Below are 19,548 nucleotides of genomic sequence, written 5' to 3'. Positions count from 1 at the left end.
TTTTATCAATTTTACATAAATATGATTGGTATAACAATAAATTTAATTTTCATAATTTACATTTTCTATAAATTTGGTCACGATTTAACAAATTTAACTTCCAATATTTTTGTAAATGTTATTATAGGTTCAACAGCTGTTTATTTTGGTACATGTGAATTTGGTAAGTCATTTTTATCCAAATTAGAGTATTATCCAACTTTACTTATTCCACCTACTGCTGTTGCCTGTTGCTATGGGAAATATTATTTCATCAGTTACTGGTACCTAAAGAGTTAATTACTCAAAGAATGCAAGCTGGTGCTAAAGGAAGATCATGGCAAGCCTTGTTGAAAATTTTAGTAAAAGATGGGATTTTGGATCATTATGCTGGTTACTCAGCTACTTAGTTAAGGAATTTACCTGCTGGGGTATTTAGTTATTCCTCTTTTGAGTATTTAAAAGCTGCTGTTTTGAGAAAAACAAAACAGACTAATTTGGAACCAACTCAAAGTGTTTGTTGTGGTGCAATTGCAGCTTCTTTGACAACTCCTCTTGATGTTGAGAAAACAAGGCTGATGACTCAAGTTCATGGTGGTAATAAAGTTGCTGCTGTTATGTATAGTGGGGTTAATGCTTTGCTGAAGCTGATTTTGAAGGAGGAAGGTTGGATTGGTTTAACTAGTAGAGTTGTTCATAGTGCTTGTTTTTCAGCTTTGAGTTAATTTGCATTTGAGACTGCTAGGCTTGCAATTTTGCACTAGTATTTGAAGAACAAGGAGGAGGAGTTGTCCAGAATCAGTGTTGCACCGGCTTGAGTTACAATTAGTTGGTGATAATGCTCTAATTTCTATCTCTGTTTTTGTTAAATTTGTTTTGTTAGCGATATAGAGTAGTTCAAAGAAACTGATTTTTGGCATTACATTTCTTGGTTTGATTGATGCACGGTAAAAGTATTATGGAGGCTCTTATATTAGGAGTCGGATTGCATTTTGTCCCATTTACTAAAAAAAGGAGCTAATTAGTCTTGTACACTAGTTCAAAGATTAAATTAGTTATTTCTTTCCATTTCTACCATTAAAAATTGACAAAATAACGTATAATCTCATTTTGAGTTTTGACATACGAAGACTAGTTTTTAACTGTATGCCGAATTTTACATTTTTCTGTTTGTAATATCCTATATCTTTGCTAGTCCATGAACATATGAAGATTTCACATGAATAATAGGTTGAAGTTTCTAAGTAGTAATGGTACTTTTGTGGTCATCTCTTGTTCTGGTGTATTAGATAATTTTTTTATGGATTAGCGTGGCTTGTTATTGGTTTGGTGAATGGATTAAAAAATGACTGAGTGCTCCATCCAGGGTGCTTTATGTAATGTAGATTCCTTTTAGACGTTCCTGGTTAAGCCTAGATGGCATCTGCCTCAGTTTAAGTCAGTTCTGGTCAAGATTATGCCTAGACCAATTGGATGGCAAAGTATTAGATTGAGTTTCAATATTTTTTGCTCAATAATCTCTACATTTGATGTCCCACTTTACTTCCCATCCTTCACCATATTCTTGTTATAATTTAAGAATCTTTCTCTGTAGTGTTAAAAGGTGTTGGTCATACACAGTAAATTTGACCAATTATTTTGTATGTGGGAAGATTATTGGTTGTAATATTTTATGGTGTTGATTCTACTTTAAGCTTTTTAGGGTTTTTTAATAGCTGTTTTCTAATTTTATCAATTTCAAGTTATTTTTGAGTTAATTGGTTCATCTCTTTATTCGAATTGTTATATCAAACAGTTCTCGAACTGTTTAATCTGATCGCATTCCAGTAACATTGGTTACATAATCAAATCTTGATAGAATTCAAGTTCAGAAACTCAAATGGATCAAGTTGTCAAGTTCAATAACCAAAGTGAACAAAAAAAATATAAGTATCAAAGTAGACTTAGTTGCCAAGTTCTCGGTAGACTTGATCATGAGTTGGGCCACTTGCTTAAATAGATGAACTAAATGGAGTATTTTAAAGAATTTAGTCCCTCCACTTTTAAAATTAAAAAAATATAAGTCTAATTGTTACCGTGTTTATTTAGGTTGGTTAAAGTGTTTCTTTTATTACATGCTTATTATGTGAAGTTTTTTTAATTTAAAAATATCAAATTAATTAATTTTAAAGTGATATAATAATTGGACCTAAAATTTAAAATTCCAGAATACAGGATTAAATTTTAAAAGAAAAGTATAAGGAGTACTCTAAATTTACTAAAAATAAAGCCACATAGTTTTAGAAAAATATTCCTAGTAATTGATGTTGTACATAGTGATAGTGATAAAGATAAAGAGAGTAGAAAGTGACAATGATGGTGGGCCTCACAAGTTGCAAGCATTTCATCAAAAAAGATACACATACAATGACATGTTGCAAATTTGACAGTTTATAAAATTGACGAGTTGATTCGATTCTACGGTTCTTCTTAATTCATCTCACACTTAACACCTACTAGCAGCCGCTAAAGTCTTAATTTTTGTTCTTCATAGATATTGATTCTGAAAACAGCCAAACAGGCCAAACTTTACAGTGATATATACCCATTTCAATTCTAAAAATACCCATTTCAATCCATGTATCATAGACCAATAATTATTAGACAAATGAAAGTTTTTGATAGGTTTAAAATTGTAGTCATTTTTAATGATTGAGCTTTGAGATTATATCACTCTTTTTTTTTTGTATGATGATGCAGGAGTGAAAATTGTTGTGTATTAGTTGAATAAAGAAAATTTGCACACTGTTCTCTCATGGAGGCGAGTTTACAATTGCAGAGATTTTCCAGTTATGGTTGCTTCAAAATCGAACCATTTTTGGATTCCTTTCCTTCTGTTAAAACTACACAGGTAATTTTTATTTTTTTGGTTTTTTTCTTTGTTAATAAATTGATGTCCATTGTTCCTGTTTGTTTGATTTTTTAGCAAAAAATTCTTGTTTCTGGCAGTGTTCTTCCTGTCTGTACTTTGTAGCTTCACTCTATATATAATTTCAAGTATAATTGATCTGCTCGCTCTAATTTTGATAAATGATTTCAGTTTACCCCATGGCGTAGCAAGTGCTCTGTCATTTGTCTTTCACATAGAGTTACTGCTAGTGCTGCTGGTTAGTTATTGCTAATTGAATATGCTTTGATTTCAATTTTAATTCTTTTGATAACTAATCTTTGATTACAAAAATGGGCTGTTTGTAGATTTTTCCAAGAGGAGACAAAGAAGGTTGTCTAAAGGTGCAACTCCAAAGGGTTTCACTTCGAAATCACGAATGAGTACTCAGAAGAGAAAACAACAAAAGAATAATGAACAGAAAGAGGATTCTAGCATTCCCAAGTTGAGTGAGTTTGTAGAGCCAAATAATAGGGAAATTGAATTGAAAGTAGATGAAGTTGAAAATAAAGAAGAAAAAGAGGATTTATCATCAATTGGAAAAGAGTTAGATATTCGCTTAAGCAACCATAATGTTGTAAATGGAAATGGAAATGGAATGATTCTTGGAGATGTTGTCGGGTTGGAGAAGAAAGAGATAAGTTCGGAAAATGGCACTGCGAGTATTGGGTTGGAGAAGAAAGAAATAGGCTCGGAAAATGGCACTGTGAGTACATTAAGAGATGTTGTCTCTGAAGGAAAGCATATAGATGATACAAAAACTGGTGAAATTGTTACTGTCGAGGTTGAAAGTGTTGAGGTTGATGAAAAAACTGTTCAAGATAAGTCTCTACAGCTGAAGTTGGAGATGGAAACTAATTTGCGTAAGCAGGAAATTGAGGGGCTTGCAGATGAAAATTTCTTAAGAGGAGACAAGTTTTTTGTTTATCCTCAAATTATAAAGCCCGATGGAGAGATAGAAGTGTTCTTTAATAGGAGTTTGTCCAACTTGAAAAATGAACCAGATGTTCTAATTATGGGATCTTTCAATGACTGGCGATGGAGATCATTTACTGTAAGGTTGAATAAGACACATCTCAAAGGGGATTGGTGGTCTTGTTTGATTCGTGTACCGAAGGAAGCTTACAAAATGGATTTTGTGTTCTTTAATGGGCAGAATGTTTATGAAAATAACGATAAAAATGATTTCTGCATAACTGTGGAGGGTGGAATAGATGTGTTTGCATTTGAAGATATCTTGGTTGAGGAGAAGCGAATGGAATTAGAGAAAATTGCGAAAGAGCAAGCTGAAAAGGAAAGACAAGAAGAAGAGCAAAGAAGAATAGGAGTAGAGAAGGCAGCAAGTGAAGCAGAAAGAGCACAAGCAAGAATTGAGATTGAAAGGAGGCGAGAAATATTGCAACAATTGATGAAAAAGGCTGCACAATCATTTGATAATATTTGGTTCATCGAGCCTAAGGAATTCAAAGGAGCAGAAAAGGTTAGGTTGTATTATAATAAAAGTTCAAGCCATCTTACTCATGCCAATGAGCTTTGGATTCATGGTGGTCATAATAATTGGAACGATGGATTAACAATTGCTGAAAAGCTTGTCAAATCAGAGAAAGAGGGTGGTGATTGGTGGTATGCAGAAGGTATGTTTGATCATACATTTTCCGGTTGAATTTCTTGTGTAAAGGTGATATGGACTAAATTTTATAGATATTTTTTAAATTGTTACGAAATGTTACTTTTTATACAATATTTGTATGCATAAGCTTGGTGAATGAAGTGATTGTTATGGCAATAGACATGTTTGCTTGATTACATAGGAACTTATGTTACTTTCCAAATGAAATTTGTTTTATATGCAATATATTGTGGTGAATGAAATGATTGTTATGGAAATAAACATGCTTGTTTGATTACATATTACGAATCACATAATGCTTACGACTTCTATCTTGGTGCTCTCAAGTTGGATAGAGAAAGATGATATTGAGTTAATACTTTGTAATTAGAGGGACATTTCTGTGGTATGTTACCATACAATTGGGATGAATTTTTTCTACAGTTGTTATACCTGATGGAGCCCTTGTGTTGGATTGGGTCTTTGCCAATGGACCACCTAAGGCTGCCACTATCTATGATAACAATAATCGTCAAGACTTCCATGCTATTGTCCAGAAAAGCATTCCTGAAGAGCAGTTCTGGGTTGAGGAGGAACACCGAATATTTGAGAAGCTTCAAAAGGACAGGAAACTAAGAGAGGAGGCCATTCATGCAAAGGTCTGTTTCTGTTAAAGATGTAATTTTCATGATGTGCACACTTGGGCATTTTGCAGAAAGGTTGGGGTAGTCACATTTAAGAACATTGTAATGAAAGATCTGGTCGTAGTTTTCTGATATTATTGCTATGATAAAATTGTGGTTGCTTGGTTGTTTACTGATTTATTTTTCTTATTCTTTGCTTGTCATAGGCTGAAAAAACAACACAAATGAAAGGTGAAATGAAGGAAAGAACTTTGAAGAGGTTTCTGCTTTCTCAAAAGAATGTAGTTTATACCGAGCCACTTGATATTCACGCAGGAAGCATGGTGACGATTTTTTATAATCCTGCTAACACTGTCCTCAATGGAAAACCAGAAGTATGGTTTAGATGTTCATTTAATCGTTGGACTCACAGTATGGGTCCATTGCCACCTCAAAGAATGTTGCCTGTAGATAATGGCTTTCATGTAAAAGCTACTGGTAAATTGAGTCAACCTTCTCGTGGTTTTAAGTTATATGTACCTCTTTGGATGCAAAGACCGACTTACTTTATGTGTCTTTACAGTCAAGGTTCCATTGGATGCATATATGATGGACTTCGTATTCTCTGAGAGGGAAGATGGTGGAATTTTTGACAACAATGGTGGTACGGATTACCATATACGTGTTGTTGGAGGAATCGTGAAAGAGCCACCAATGCACGTTGTGCATATTGCTGTTGAGATGGCCCCTATTGCAAAGGTACCTTTTGGATATCAAGGGAGTTTCATTTTTAAAAGTTTCCACTGCACTTACCTATATCAAGAATTTTCGAGTTTATAGTTGCTTATTATGAGTCTGCTCAAATTCTTTTTGTAATGGAAAGTATTTCGTAAATGAGATAGTTCGGTGGAGTGAAGGCTTCACCTCACAAAGATTTTTCGATTTGCATAGTTTTCTCAGTTGCTTCCATTTTATAACTTTGCAGGTTGGAGGCCTTGGAGATATCGTTACTAGTCTCTCCCGTGCTGTTCAAGATCTGAACCACAATGTGAATATCGTTTTTCCGAAATATGACTGCTTGAAATTTGAACATGTAAGCTTCATTGCTATCCCTTTAGTCTTATTTTTCAGCTTCATTGCTTTCACTGGGGATATTTCTATTTTATAATGTAGGTGACAGACTTTCATTACCAAAGATGTTATTCTTGGGGTGGCACTGAAATTGAAGTTTGGTTCGGTAAAGTGGAGGGGCTTTCAGTTTACTTTCTCGATCCACAAAATGGGTGGGTAGTTTTTATACTCCCGAGTCTCGATGCACTTTGTAGAAAGAAAATGTTTAACTTTGTTAAACATATTATATAATCATAAAACTTCCTTTCGTGTACCGTTGCTTGTAGATTCTTCTCGACAGGGTGTGTTTATGGTCGCGGAAATGATGCACAGCGGTTTGGTTTCTTTTGCCATGCTGCTCTCGAATTTCTACATCAAAGCGGATTTCACCCTGTGAGTTTATGATTCAACCTATAGATCTTGCTCTAAACATTCACAACAGCGGTATATCAAGCCTGTAACAGGCCTTACAATTAATTTTAACCCCTGGCAGGATATCATCCATTGCCACGATTGGTCTAGTGCCCCGGTTGCATGGTTATTGAAGGACCATTATATGCATTATGATGGTCTTAGCAAATCTCGGGTTGTCTTCACCATACACAACCTTGAATTTGGAGCACACTTCATTGCAAAAGCTATGGTATATGCAGACAAAGCAACAACTGTATGTACCTAACATTTTGCTGTAGTTATGATCAATTACACTTGATTTTTATTATATTTTTGTTATTTTGTGGTGTCTGAGTTAGTTCTTATTCATATTATGCAGGTATCACACACATATTCGAAGGAAGTTGCTGGAAATCCTGCAATAGCTCCTCATCTTCACAAGTTCCATGGAATATTAAACGGAATTGATTTAGATATTTGGGATCCTTTTAACGATAAGTTCATTCCTGTAAGTAGATAAGGAGACTTTCTTCTTTTTTATGCAGGAAATTTCGTTTTTTCCGTTTTTGTTCTTGATTTTTTATGCTTTTTCATTTTAGGTATCTTACAATTCGGAAAATGTCATCGAAGGCAAACAAGCCGCTAAGAAAGCCTTACAACAAAGGCTTGGTTTGAAAAAATCTGATCTTCCTTTGGTTGGAATTATTTCTCGTTTAACTCATCAGAAAGGAATCCATCTCATCAAGCATGCAATTTCACGCACCTTGGAACTCAATGGACAGGTTCTCCTTCACCCCTTTCGTGATCCCCTATATGAAGCTCATATAGAATCACACACTACGAGTTCAATATTAGTCCAGACTTCTTATCAGTGAAATTAGTATGTTTCGAATGATTTCATAAACAAATTGTCAGCATCTCCTTGATTATGTTTTTCTACTTAATATCTTTATAAGCAAATGATGGAAATTTTTTATTTTGTGGCAGGTTGTATTGCTTGGCTCGGCTCCAGATCCTCGTATCCAAAATGATTTTGTGAATTTAGCCAATCAACTACATTCATCTCATGCAGATCGTGCTCGTCTTTGTTTGAATTATGATGAGCCTCTTTCTCACTTGGTGCGCATTCTCAGATTTTATGTTTATGTATTTTCATTCCCTCAATGAGCATACTTGTATTTTGCCTTTTCACTTTTCTTTCTTTTTTTTTAAATTTTTACAGATATATGCTGGTTCTGATTTCATTCTAGTCCCATCAATTTTCGAGCCTTGTGGATTGACACAACTTACAGCAATGCGATACGGTTCCATACCAGTTGTTCGTAAAACAGGAGGTGCCTACTCATCTTTGAACAGTGTCCTTCTGTCTGTAATTATCACGTTGTGTTAAACACGCAATTCCTGGAAGTATACAGGCATTATGGACGACTTTTCGGTTTCTCTTTTCGTTTTTTTTCTCAATTTGCATATGATTTTCATTGATTTGTTACTTTCTTAGATTGGCATACTGTTTTATATGATTTTATTGAGCTCCTGTTCTTAGAATCTTTCAGAAAGTGTACTAACACCGTGTTTCGGTTACTTCTTCCGCAAGGACTATATGACACTGTATTTGATGTTGATAACGATAAAGCTAGAGCAGAAGCACAAGGTCTTGAACCCAACGGATTTAATTTCGATGGAGCCGATGGTAGTGGAGTTGATTATGCCCTCAATAGGTGAGTCCATTTCTCAGCATTGAAGTTAGTAAAACCGGTTTGTTCGGTCTCTATCACTTAGTTGACTTCATTTTTATCGATATTCTAGGGCGATCACGGCTTGGTACGGTGCTCGGGATTGGTTCAACTCATTGTGCAAGACGGTGATGGAGCAAGACTGGTCTTGGAACCGGCCTGCACTCGAGTATATCGAGCTTTACCATGCGACTAAGAAATACTAGAGCTTGTACAACACTGTATGATACCTTTAAGGGTTCATCCCTTTCAAAACCTGCCTTTTCCTACCATAGTTTTATCTCTTAAAACAATCTTAGCTCCATTATACTTTGCAAAAATTATGGATTTAATCCTTATACTTTACTTCAACATTTTTAATTTGGTACTTTTAAATTTTAAATTTTCAATCAAATCCCTAAACCTTTAAAATAAAAACTAAGTTGTATCATTTTGAGACCAATCCCTTCTTTTCAACTGTTCATTATTGATGTTTATGAAATGATAAAATTGTTTAAAAAAATGGTTGTATTAGTTAAGAGTGAAGTAATGATTATATTAATAATAGATAAAAAATTCAGTTACAGTATCATCATAAATTATAAAAGTCGCGAAGATTATTGTATTAAGAGTTAGATTAAATTTTGTTTAATTTACCAAAAAAATAAGTAAATTAATATTTTAAATTGGTTTGAACTCTGTGTGTTGGCCTAATGGCTAGGGTATTTATCGCCCTAGGTGTAGTTTAGGTTTAAGTTATGCGAGTCATGTTACTATTAGGACTTTGTCATTCTCTTGTAATTCACCAAAAAAAAAAGATAAATTAATTCTTATTAAAATTTTATCAATTTTTATTATTAAAAACTGGTTAAATTACACTAACATGAGATACATTGTGATACTATGTGTAATTATCTGATAATTTCATCAATCACGTTAATTTTTAATAAAAATTTTATTTATTTTTTAATTTATCGTATACGAATTAATTTAAGTTGTCAATTTTTTTTATCGATGATGAACCATTCATCCATTACCACGTTTATCAATGCAAACTTTCCATTCATGCACTGCACTGAGCCCTTTCTGCTAACGCCGAATGAACTGAGTTTTGCTACTGTGAATTTGAGGATAAGGTTACAGAAAATCAGTGAATTTGGTCAGTCCAACCCTTCCTTTCCACCTTCTACCATATCACAGGCCAGTCTTTTCCCACTGATTGCATAAAATATAGTCATTAGTGAGCTGGGTTTGAAAATATTTTAGGTGGAAATTAAATTATAAAATTTTTAAAGATTAAAATATAATTTTATTACATATTAATTTATATTTAAAAAAATTAAATATAATATTTTGTATTAAAAAATAAAAGAGTAATTTTATCATAAATAAAATTTTAATTATAATAAATTTTAATAGGTTAAAATATAATTTTTATTCTCGAGGTTAAGCCCTACTTGTCCCTTCACATTTGCCCTTGACTTTGGTAAAAGTATGGATTGGATTGTATTTTATCTTTTATTAAAAAATAAATAAATTAATATTTATATATTAAATCAATAAGTAAATTAATATTTATATATTAATATTTTATCTTTCAATTGATTTTTAATCAATTCAATTGACCCATACTAATTTTAAATCTAATCAATTTAAAACTATCGTTTAAATTAATATTCTACTGATTATCAATCTAACTAGTTCAATCCGATTGAATATACTCTAAGATAAGAGATAATGCCTCAACACCCTACCCTACTCTCTTTACTGTGAGTGCCAACCAACTTACCTTTACAGACACCATTTTAGAGGTAAATTTATTGGTTTACTTCATCATAATATTATTTGGTAGATAGATATATAGTCATTTAGATCATATGTATAACTCCATTAAAGGCATAAAAATTGGGGCAAAAAGGAAATTATTTCATTTTTACGTCTGTTGCTGTTCTTGTCTTTTTCCTCCTCTGTTATTGCAGGGTACTATTTTGAGGGTCTTGAAATCTGTGATTTACTTTGAAAGTATTCAGATACAGGTGAAAAAGGATTTTTTTTTGTTGAATTTTATTATTAATTATTTACTCTTTAAATTTTAAAATTTCAGTCATCGCTCGATAAATTCAACTAGTCAAGTTTTACTATTTTCAAAATTTGATACTGTAAATATATTATCATAATTGTAATATCATATCAACTTATTAGTTTTACATATTTCTTATCAAAACTCGATTAATGAATTAACGACTATCTTTTGCATCAATATTGAAATTGAATGTTAACTAAATCTATAATTGTACACATAATACAAGACTAGTAATTGATTTTAACCAAGCGGATTTAACTGTTATTATTTGGGTCATGACTAAAATCTCAAAATTCGGAAAGTATAAAACTAAATCCATAATTTTTGCAAAGCACAGGGACTAATAGCAATTTCTTTTCACAGCTTCTCTTTCCTTTTGGCTTTTTTTGGAAGGTATTGAAACAAAGGCAAGGTAGATTCCTGATATTATTCTCTTACATCTTTTTTTCCTTTTTTATTCCCAAGAAAATAAACTCAAATTTTCCTACACATGAACTACAAAAATATATAAAAGAAAATAGTAAGAAAATGGACTTTTTTTTTTAAACTTGTATTTATATGGAAAGGAACCATTATTTTTTTGCTCAAGTCTCCCTCTTTTTTCTATAAAGTTTTGACTTTACACTCAAAGATTGAATCTTTTTTTCTTGCTAAAGCCATGGCAGATTTTGATGAAGAACAAATATTGTGGTCATGTGAGAAGGAAAATGAAGATTCAAGCCCTACACAAAGGATGGTCAAACGAGTTAGCAACTCAACCAAGGTAGTGAGTCAACAACAATCATCAGCACCAGTGAGTATCCCTGATTGGTCTAAGATATATGGCAAGCACCATGCAAACAAAGATGATGATAATTATGTTATGGATGATGGTATGGTTTATGATGGTGATGATGATGATGAGATGGTGCCACCACATGAATGGTTAGCTAAGAAGCTAGCAAGGTCTCAAATTTCTTCTTTTTCAGTATGTGAAGGTGTGGGAAGGAAACTTAAAGGTAGAGATCTCAGCAAAGTGAGGAATGCAGTGTTGACAAAAACAGGCTTCCTTGAGTAAAATTAATGTCATTTACACACACATAGTGAAATCATCAATAGTTTCATTTGCATTATACAAACATTTCATATAATATGCTATAATCACCATCATCATCGTCGTCGTCGTCATTCATCATCATCTTTGTTGTTCTTTTGGGTCCCATAATGGGACTCTTCTTTTGCTTTTTATCAACTTTTTTACCCATATTACTATCATGTTGTAGGCCATGTAGTGAACTTGGAAGAACTATAAAATTAGTCTGCTTCTTCTTTTTTTTTTCTTTTTCCTTTAAGCTAAGAGGAAGAAGGTTGGTGTTAGATTTTGCTTATATCGTTAAAGTTGCGGATTTAATTTTTGTACTTTTTGAATTGGTCAATTTTAGGCTTAACCCAAGCAGTAATATTTAATTTTGTTTCGTTAAATTCAATTAACGGTCCAGTATTATGTTTACAGTTGTATATTTGTTTCATATTCTCTAATTAAATCATAATATACTTTTTAAATTTTAATTTTAACATAAATGACAGTTATTAATTCATTAACTATATTTTTAGTGATTAATATATGAAAATAATAGGTTGACATGGTAGCATTACATATATAATAATATGTTTGGCGTAACAAATTTTGTAAATAATTGAGCTTAACTTAATTAATTTAACAGTTATTGTTTGATGGGGACTGAATATTTAAAAATATAAAAACTAAAATGATCAAATTAAAGTATAAAGATTATTTATAATTTTCATAAAGTATAGGGACTAATAGCATAATTTAACTCGTAAGGTTTCGAATCTCATCAATAGGCAAAAATTGAGATGTTTCCTATGATTTATCAATTTAGTACATGGTAATTGTTCTATTACTTTCACCACTGTTGCTTTTCCTCTCTTTTGTCTTTATATATTTAATTTTGTACTTCCATATTTAACTTTTCATTAGTAAAGTATCCAACTAATTATCTTGTCCAAATTTAACATGTTTTTCTATATAAGCCCCTCCACATTAGGTGTTTGAAGCATGTAAACTAGTTAATAGTGGTAAATTGGTTCAAATTATTTCAAGTTTGACGATATTAAATTGATACAATGTATAAATGTCGAGGGTTAAAGTCACTATTATGCTAATTTTAAAAGTTACTAAGTTAAATCACCCTTTTATAATTTTTCATAATTGAATAACAAAAAAAATTTTAATAATTGGATAACTACTAATATAATTTACTTTAAAATTTACTATCACCGTAAGTTTGTGCCAAAAGATCTTTCTGCTTTTCTCTTATGGCAAAGTGCCTTTTTGCTGTTAATTTCATCACATATTTTTCTTTAAATTAATTTCTGTACGTTAGATCGCAGAGTAAACTAGCTATTTCATTAAAAATTTTATTTATTTTTACTGTTAAAAATTAATCTTTATATATTAACGTGAGGTATACATGAAACGTAACGACTATTTCGCTAGCTATACCAATTTTTAATAATAAAAATAAATAAAAATTTTAACAAAAATTATAAATTTATTTTTTTGTTGGATCACTTGGAAAAGTGCCCATATTTCATGGTTGTCTGCCACTACCACCATAACTACTCCCACCTTTTATCTACTTTCAGATTAATCCATTGATGAAAAAAGTTGAAGATAATTACTAGCTTCCATTCTTTATGTTGATTTGACTGCATTGTACGTTTATATTATTAAACCCAAGAAAATCAAATATATCAATTTTTAAAAAAAATTAGGGAAATAAGTAGTTTTTTAAAGGAGAGTGACGTGGATATGCTTTTCTTTTAAGCCACATTTTTTGAATTTTTTAAATATAATCAATTTCTTTGATCAAATAGCTAGTTGAAATAAATAAAAAAAAGTAAAAAAAATGCAGCTTAAAGGGAAAGTACGTCTAGCTCGAAACGTTTTCCTGTCAAGTATGTAGCATTCAGTAGGATGTACTTTCATACTCTCTCTCTAAAAACGACATATTTCTTTAAAATTTTTTAAAAGATCGAATTATTTTATTAACTAACTTTTTTTTACATATTTAATTAATTTGGCCAAAAAATTAATGGGAAAGATGCAATATATTTTCTGCAAAGTTAAAACCAATAATTCCTTAGTTACTTAGTTCAACTATATACCCAATAGAGAACTAAGTCCAAATTCTGGTCTTGGGCCAAAAACCAAAATATTTTGGTTTCCTTTGTCAAAATAGATATGAATGTAAAGTAATATGAAGATGAGATTGAATATTGTTTTTTCCTTATTAAATAAATAAATAAATAATTAGTCCGTTAGATTAAAAAGAGTAAATTGATTATTTTTGTTAAAATTTTCATGAATAAAACATTATAAGTCTATGTAATTTTCATAAATTTGGAATATAGTCTCTATACATAACAAAATAATTTTAAAATTAAAAAAAAACTCACTTGATAGCTATGTGACTAAAAGATGACGTTATAATGAACACGAACTTAACAAAATAGTTGTAATATTGTTTAATAGTTGAACCTAAAATTTTGAAATCTAAAAAGTAGAAAATTAAATTCCTAAAAATAAAATAAAAGTACATGGACTAAATTTCAAAATTTCAAAGAGTACAAAGACTTATGTTATATTTTAACTAAATTTCATCTATTTCTACTATTAAAAACAGGTGGAGCTGACAAAATAACCAGGTAATTACACGTGGCTTGTCACGTGTACCTCATGTTGGCATACAATACAAGAACTAATTTTTAATAGTCAAAATAGATATAATTTTTAATAAAATGATCAGTTTACTCTTTAATCTAACATATAAGAACTAATTTATCTACTTTTTTAAATAAAAGAAATAAAATACAATTAGACTCTTAATACAACAACCTCATTGATATTTAAAAAAAAAATTGTTATGTGTAGGGGTAAGCGTTCGATCGAATCGAGTTGAATTGAATTGAATGAAAAAAATTTCGAGTTGGCAACTCTCATTTTATTATCTTAACTTGATTTGATTTTTTTTCGAATCGAGTTGAGTGAAATGAAATTCTAGATGAGTCAAATCGAATAGAGTGAAATTAAAATTTAAAGATGCCAAATTAAATCTTGTTATAATATAACTAACAACATGTTGACCATATAAAACTCTTTCCAAGCAAAATAACAAAAGAAAAATAAAATACTTTATTATGATAAACTTAAATAATTTATTTATTTATTTAGGTCCCAAAATTATTATTTTAGATTTTTCTTTTAAAAATATTCTTTAGAATTTTCTAGATTTTTGAATTTTATAAATATTTTGATTTTTTTGTAATTTTTGATAGAAAGAGATCAAATTACTAATTTTAAATTGTAAAATTTAATTTATCTATTTGAGTTTATTCAAAAAACAAATAATTCAATTCAATTAATTTAAAATTCTGAAAAACAATAATTTTTTACGGTAGAATTAAGAGTTACTCCATTGGAGTGAGGTTACTAAGGTGGAGATTAGTAACAACATTAAAAAAATACATTTATAAATGAAGTACGTTTTGTTTGTAGTGGACGGTTTTGTTGTAATTTAAAAAGATTAAGAGGGCAGCTATTTGGTCTATTTTCACCTGTTGTTTTCTCTTCCCCTTTGTCTCTTTGAGGTGGGAGAGAGAGAGAAACAGCAACAGAAGTTGTAATAATAAAAAAACCAAACCTTTAAACTATTAATGTCCTGTCATTTCTAAATCTATTTCTGGGTTTTCTTTTTTACTTCCAAATTTCTCATCTTTTTCTATAAATCTCACATTTTTGAGACTTGGTTTGACCAAAGATGTATGTGAAGAATAGAGGAGAGTATGCTTCAAAGCATGTTTTACCAAAGAAATTAGCTATTTTGCTTTGTTTTGCTAGCTTCTTTGCAGGAATGTTCTTCACCAACAGGTAATTTTTTGGCCTTAATCCTCAATTAACAGTATTTAATTTACTCTTTTTTTTTGTTAATTGAGTATTAGAATAATGGTAGATCTCAACATGGGGTATTTCAAATTTCAGTTCCTTCAGTCTTTAGTCCTTGTACTGTAATATTTTAGCTGAAGCTTTTCTTTTAAATTGCAAGCAGAGCTTTGAATGGTGCTTTGGGAAAGTCCTAATTCTTCTATAAGATTAGTATTTTACACCATATGGTATTGTTGGGTTAAAACTTTGTTATTAGTCCTTGTACTTTAGGAAAGTTATGGATTTAGTCCCTGTACTTCAATTTAGTCATTTTTAGTCCTGTATTTATTAAGATATCTGTTAAATTCATTAAGTTCTATTATTTTCAAATTTTGGTGTGGCAAAAATATTATTGTCATTTGTGTCAAGACTGAAATTCTGAGATTTGAAAAGTATAAGGACCTAGAATGATCCAATTGGAGAATATGGACTAAGTCTATAACTGTATAGTACAGTGCTAGAATTGAACTTAACCAAACAGATTTAACTACTTTGTTTAGAGGGACTAAAATTGATCAAATTAAAAGTGCAAGAACTAAATCCACAACTTTGCAAAGTACAGGGACTAATAGCAGAATTTAACCTTTTTTGTTGTCCTGTGCTTCTTTTGTAAATGTTTAGTGTCTTCCATGGCTTACTCTATATGCAATCATTTTAATTATGAGATATACTAAAATCAGGATGTGGATGGTGCCTGATGCCAAAAGCATTGTAAAGAAGACATCTAGAACTGGGGATGAGCAACATGTGGACTGTGATATGAAAATTGTGAGTACTATTTGTTCCATCTCTACTTCTATTTGATTGAGCTTTGAAGATCCTTCTTGTTGTCATTCTTTTGAGTATAGTGGCAAATTTTACGATAAAAGTATCACGGAGGCTTTTGTACTAGTACTCAGATTGCATATTACCCCTTCTACTAAAAAATTGGGCAAATTAACCCCCATGCATTAGATAAAAAAGCAAACTGATCCTTCTATTAAAATTACAACCATTTCTATTGTTAAAAGCTGTAGCATAGCATGGCAGTTTTAACGGTACAAATTTTTAACAAAAAGAACCAATTTAACATACAGGGACTAATTTGCCCATTTTTTGAGTTGAGGGGGCAAAATGTAATCTAACTTCTAGTACAGGGGCCTCTATGATACTTTTACCCAAATTTTACTGCTAACTTTCGTTTTGTAATATATTGGATCTTTTTTCTTAAACTTAGAAGGTTCTAAAGAATGAAGACAATAGCTCTAGAGGCATTTCAGGGTCTCAACATTCTATTGAGTAAGCCAAGCTGGTGTTCTTTTTAATCCGGTTTCAAGCTATTATTGTAATCTAATGTGGCCTCAACCGCGTACCGTGTTGGTGTACATTGAATATAGGACAGTGGATAAGGCAATTTCAGATTTGGAGATTAAATTAATGGCTGCTAGGGCAGAACGTGAGACAGTTATGAAAGATACCATAATATCCGAGGACTTGAAGAATGTTGAATTGACTTCGAGAAGAAAATATCTCATGGTTATAGGAATTAATACGGCTTTTAGTAGTCGTAAGCGGAGAGATTCCGTTCGTGCAACTTGGATGCCTCAAGGTGCTTTAATTGTTTCATAGAAGTCTTTATTTTAATGGATCTTAAATTGGTAAAAGTCCGATGAAGGGCTTTGTACTAAAAGTTGGATTGCATTTTGCCCTTTCTACTTAAAAAATAGGCAAATTAGTTCTTGTACATTAGATCAAAGAGTAAAATGGTCCTCTTGTTAAAAATCTCATCTATTTTTATTATTAAAAATATTGGTCGTTGTACCTTAGAAAAAGGTACAAGTGGCATGCTACGTGTAATTGTTTGGTTATTTTATCAGCCATGCCGTTTTTTAACAATAGAAATGGATGAAATTTTTAACAAAAAGGACTTGTTTACTCTTTAATTTAATGTACAATGACTAATTTGTTCATTTTTTAGTAAAGAGAGCAAAATGCAATCTCATTCTTAATTCTTTGGCCTCCATGGTACTTTTATCCTCTTAAATTCTATTTTTTTCTATGATTTTCCTCGTGTAAGATAAATGTTACAATATATGTCCCAGGTGGGAAGCTAAAACAATTGGAGGAAGAGAAAGGCATCATCATACGATTCATTATAGGTCACAGGTAATTTTCACTTTCCGATTCTTCTGGCGACTTCATAAAAACTAAAATATCTGGATGGTCTTTTCATCAGTTCTACGTCAGGTGGCATTCTCGATAAAGCCATCGAAGCTGAGGAAAGGATGCATGGTGACTTTTTGAGATTGGTAAATACTTGTTATTAGGCATTACAAGTGTGAAATGGTACATGGGAGAATATGTAACAAGCTTTTACTTCTGTTTGTTCTTAAACAGCAACACGTCGAGGGCTATTTGGAGTTGTCGGCCAAGACGAAAACATATTTTTCCACAGCAGTTTCCTTGTGGGATGCGGAATTTTATGTCAAAGTCGATGATGATGTTCATGTAAATCTAGGTAAAACAAGCTGCCTCTCGTAATTCCTTTTTGAATATGCCTTGTCTTACTCCTTATCGACTTTATATGCTCTAAATACGATGCAGCAACACTCGGTATGACTTTAACTGAACATAGAAAGAAACCTCGAGTTTATATCGGTTGCATGAAGTCTGGCCCCGTTCTTGCTCGAAAGTAAGCAGAAATTACTCTGCTTTCTTCTAAATTAGCTTATGTTACGATATTGGTAATATTCAGTTTTTCTTATACATACGTTCTTTATTTAATAGGGGAGTGAAATACCATGAACCCGAGTACTGGAAATTCGGTGAGGTTGGAAACAAATATTTCCGACATGCTACGGGACAATTGTATGTTATATCAAAGGATTTGGCCACTTACATTTTGATAAATCAGTCAGTTCCTACTTCTATTTTCTCTCGTTTTCAATGTTATGTTCGATCAGTTGATACTTCGAGCTCTAGAACATCGAGTTTGTACATGTTCAAATCTTGTTTACTTTTATCTCAGGGATGTACTGCATAAATATGCTAATGAAGATGTTTCATTGGGATCTTGGTTTATCGGTTTAGACGTGGAGCATGTCGATGATAGGAGACTCTGCTGTGGCACTCCACCAGGTAACTCGTATATATATGCCCCGTTTCTATGGAAGGACGGCGTACGGGAGGTTTCCTTTTCGGGGATAAGCATGGCCTCAACTGAACAATTTTTTTTTTGTTTTTGCAGATTGTGAATGGAAAGCACAAGCCGGTAATATCTGCGCTGCTTCGTTTGACTGGAAGTGCAGTGGGATTTGTAGATCAGTGGAGAGGATCATGGAAGTTCATGAACAATGTGGCGAAGACAAAAATGCTTTATGGACCACGAATTTTGTGCAGACAACTAGAAGTTCTAACTCGGGAAAGATACACATGAGGGAGCAGGCATAGAGATGGTTTATTTTCTGTCTCCCCTTCCTACACACTTACATATATATATATATATATATAAATAGAGGCCTCTTTTGCTACTGGGGTACCCCTCTACTTTTGGGGATATACTAACCCCAATAGCAGTAAGATGCATCAACCCTCATTCTTTGAATGGTGGAGGACTGTATTACAAAGTTCGCTACCATGGTGATGAGATCCACAAACTAGAATAGTAATCTTTGTGGGCAGTATTTTGCTGCTTCTTACTCAATAAAGATCAATAATATACACATTTTTATATATGCGATGCTTCTATCGCTTGATAATATCGATGATGACTTTGGTTGAGGTGTCTTATGCTCTTAACATTGCTTGGTTAAACCTCGTCGGGATATCCCAGTTGACTGAGAAAACCTTGCCGAATAAGTGGGTCCTGCCAAGAGTAGACAATCTCCCAGATTATGTGTAAGGTAGTTCAAGGTTGGTTGGACTGAAAAACAGTTGAGTTATCATTGATTCAGGTAAAAAATTGATTGAATCTATTTTTTAATATTTAAATATTTAAATTATTTTTGGGTCTAAACTTGATAACTTTTGTTATGTTGGGGTTTGAGTTTTTTTTTTCAAGTTAGGCCCTGTACTTGGCAATTGTTCTGACATTAGAACTTGAACTTTTTTTTGTCTAAGTTAGCCCTTTATATTTTCTTAAAAATTT

General features: G+C 31.8%; 3 protein-coding genes and 1 pseudogene across 6 annotated transcripts; all 4 read left to right on the top strand.

Moving 5' to 3' along the window:
• Positions 1 to 123: 123 nt before the first annotated feature.
• On the top strand, positions 124 to 968 carry LOC128033703 (protein MITOFERRINLIKE 1, chloroplastic-like; annotated as a pseudogene).
• A 1,480-nt stretch (positions 969 to 2,448) lies between these two features.
• On the top strand, positions 2,449 to 8,733 carry LOC105776089 (starch synthase 3, chloroplastic/amyloplastic). The gene is made up of 16 exons (XM_012598560.2): positions 2,449 to 2,869; positions 3,059 to 3,125; positions 3,214 to 4,539; positions 4,959 to 5,173; positions 5,365 to 5,635; positions 5,721 to 5,896; positions 6,123 to 6,230; positions 6,311 to 6,420; positions 6,535 to 6,640; positions 6,741 to 6,914; positions 7,020 to 7,148; positions 7,240 to 7,422; positions 7,628 to 7,759; positions 7,863 to 7,974; positions 8,235 to 8,358; positions 8,447 to 8,733. Exons 1-16 carry the CDS (start codon positions 2,774 to 2,776, stop codon positions 8,577 to 8,579), a joined length of 3,462 nt encoding a protein of 1,153 aa, XP_012454014.1. The 5' UTR covers positions 2,449 to 2,773; the 3' UTR covers positions 8,580 to 8,733.
• Positions 8,734 to 11,003: 2,270 nt separating this feature from the next.
• On the top strand, positions 11,004 to 11,901 carry LOC105775805 (uncharacterized). The gene has a single exon (XM_012598310.2). The coding sequence runs from the start codon at positions 11,094 to 11,096 to the stop codon at positions 11,490 to 11,492; it is 399 nt and encodes a 132-aa protein (XP_012453764.1). The 5' UTR covers positions 11,004 to 11,093; the 3' UTR covers positions 11,493 to 11,901.
• A 3,152-nt stretch (positions 11,902 to 15,053) lies between these two features.
• On the top strand, positions 15,054 to 19,185 carry LOC105777884 (probable beta-1,3-galactosyltransferase 2). Of its 4 annotated transcripts, none has more exons than XM_012601385.2 (11): positions 15,054 to 15,368; positions 16,103 to 16,190; positions 16,642 to 16,700; positions 16,799 to 17,010; positions 17,504 to 17,567; positions 17,638 to 17,710; positions 17,799 to 17,919; positions 18,006 to 18,093; positions 18,189 to 18,314; positions 18,430 to 18,539; positions 18,649 to 19,185. In XM_012601385.2, the coding sequence occupies exons 1-11, from the start codon at positions 15,259 to 15,261 to the stop codon at positions 18,849 to 18,851; spliced, it is 1,254 nt and encodes a 417-aa protein (XP_012456839.1). In that variant the 5' UTR covers positions 15,054 to 15,258; the 3' UTR covers positions 18,852 to 19,185. The 4 variants fall into 4 exon arrangements, with proteins under 4 accessions (XP_012456839.1, XP_012456838.1, XP_012456840.1 ...); XM_012601384.2 differs by having other exon boundaries at positions 15,055 to 15,368; positions 16,639 to 16,700; XM_012601386.2 differs by having other exon boundaries at positions 15,308 to 15,368; positions 16,639 to 16,700; positions 16,804 to 17,010.
• The last annotated feature ends 363 nt before the right edge of the window (positions 19,186 to 19,548 follow it).

The sequence above is a fragment of the Gossypium raimondii genome, chromosome 10 (assembly GCF_025698545.1).
Source record: "Gossypium raimondii isolate GPD5lz chromosome 10, ASM2569854v1, whole genome shotgun sequence".
In the NCBI taxonomy this organism is placed as follows: Eukaryota; Viridiplantae; Streptophyta; class Magnoliopsida; order Malvales; family Malvaceae; genus Gossypium; species Gossypium raimondii.
This window is presented reverse-complemented; position numbering and strand designations above follow the sequence as displayed.

Coding starts and splice junctions, on each gene's coding strand:
- LOC105776089 (XM_012598560.2), top strand. CDS start 2,774: ATGGAGGCGAGTTTACAATTGCAGAGATTTTCCAGTTATGGTTGCTTC. Junction 4,540..4,958: donor TGATTGGTGGTATGCAGAAG/GTATGTTTGATC, acceptor TTTTTTCTACAG/TTGTTATACCTGATGGAGCC. Junction 7,149..7,239: donor TTAACGATAAGTTCATTCCT/GTAAGTAGATAA, acceptor TTTTCATTTTAG/GTATCTTACAATTCGGAAAA.
- LOC105775805 (XM_012598310.2), top strand. CDS start 11,094: ATGGCAGATTTTGATGAAGAACAAATATTGTGGTCATGTGAGAAGGAA.
- LOC105777884 (XM_012601384.2), top strand. CDS start 15,259: ATGTATGTGAAGAATAGAGGAGAGTATGCTTCAAAGCATGTTTTACCA. Junction 17,011..17,503: donor TGCAACTTGGATGCCTCAAG/GTGCTTTAATTG, acceptor TATATGTCCCAG/GTGGGAAGCTAAAACAATTG. Junction 17,568..17,637: donor CGATTCATTATAGGTCACAG/GTAATTTTCACT, acceptor TCTTTTCATCAG/TTCTACGTCAGGTGGCATTC.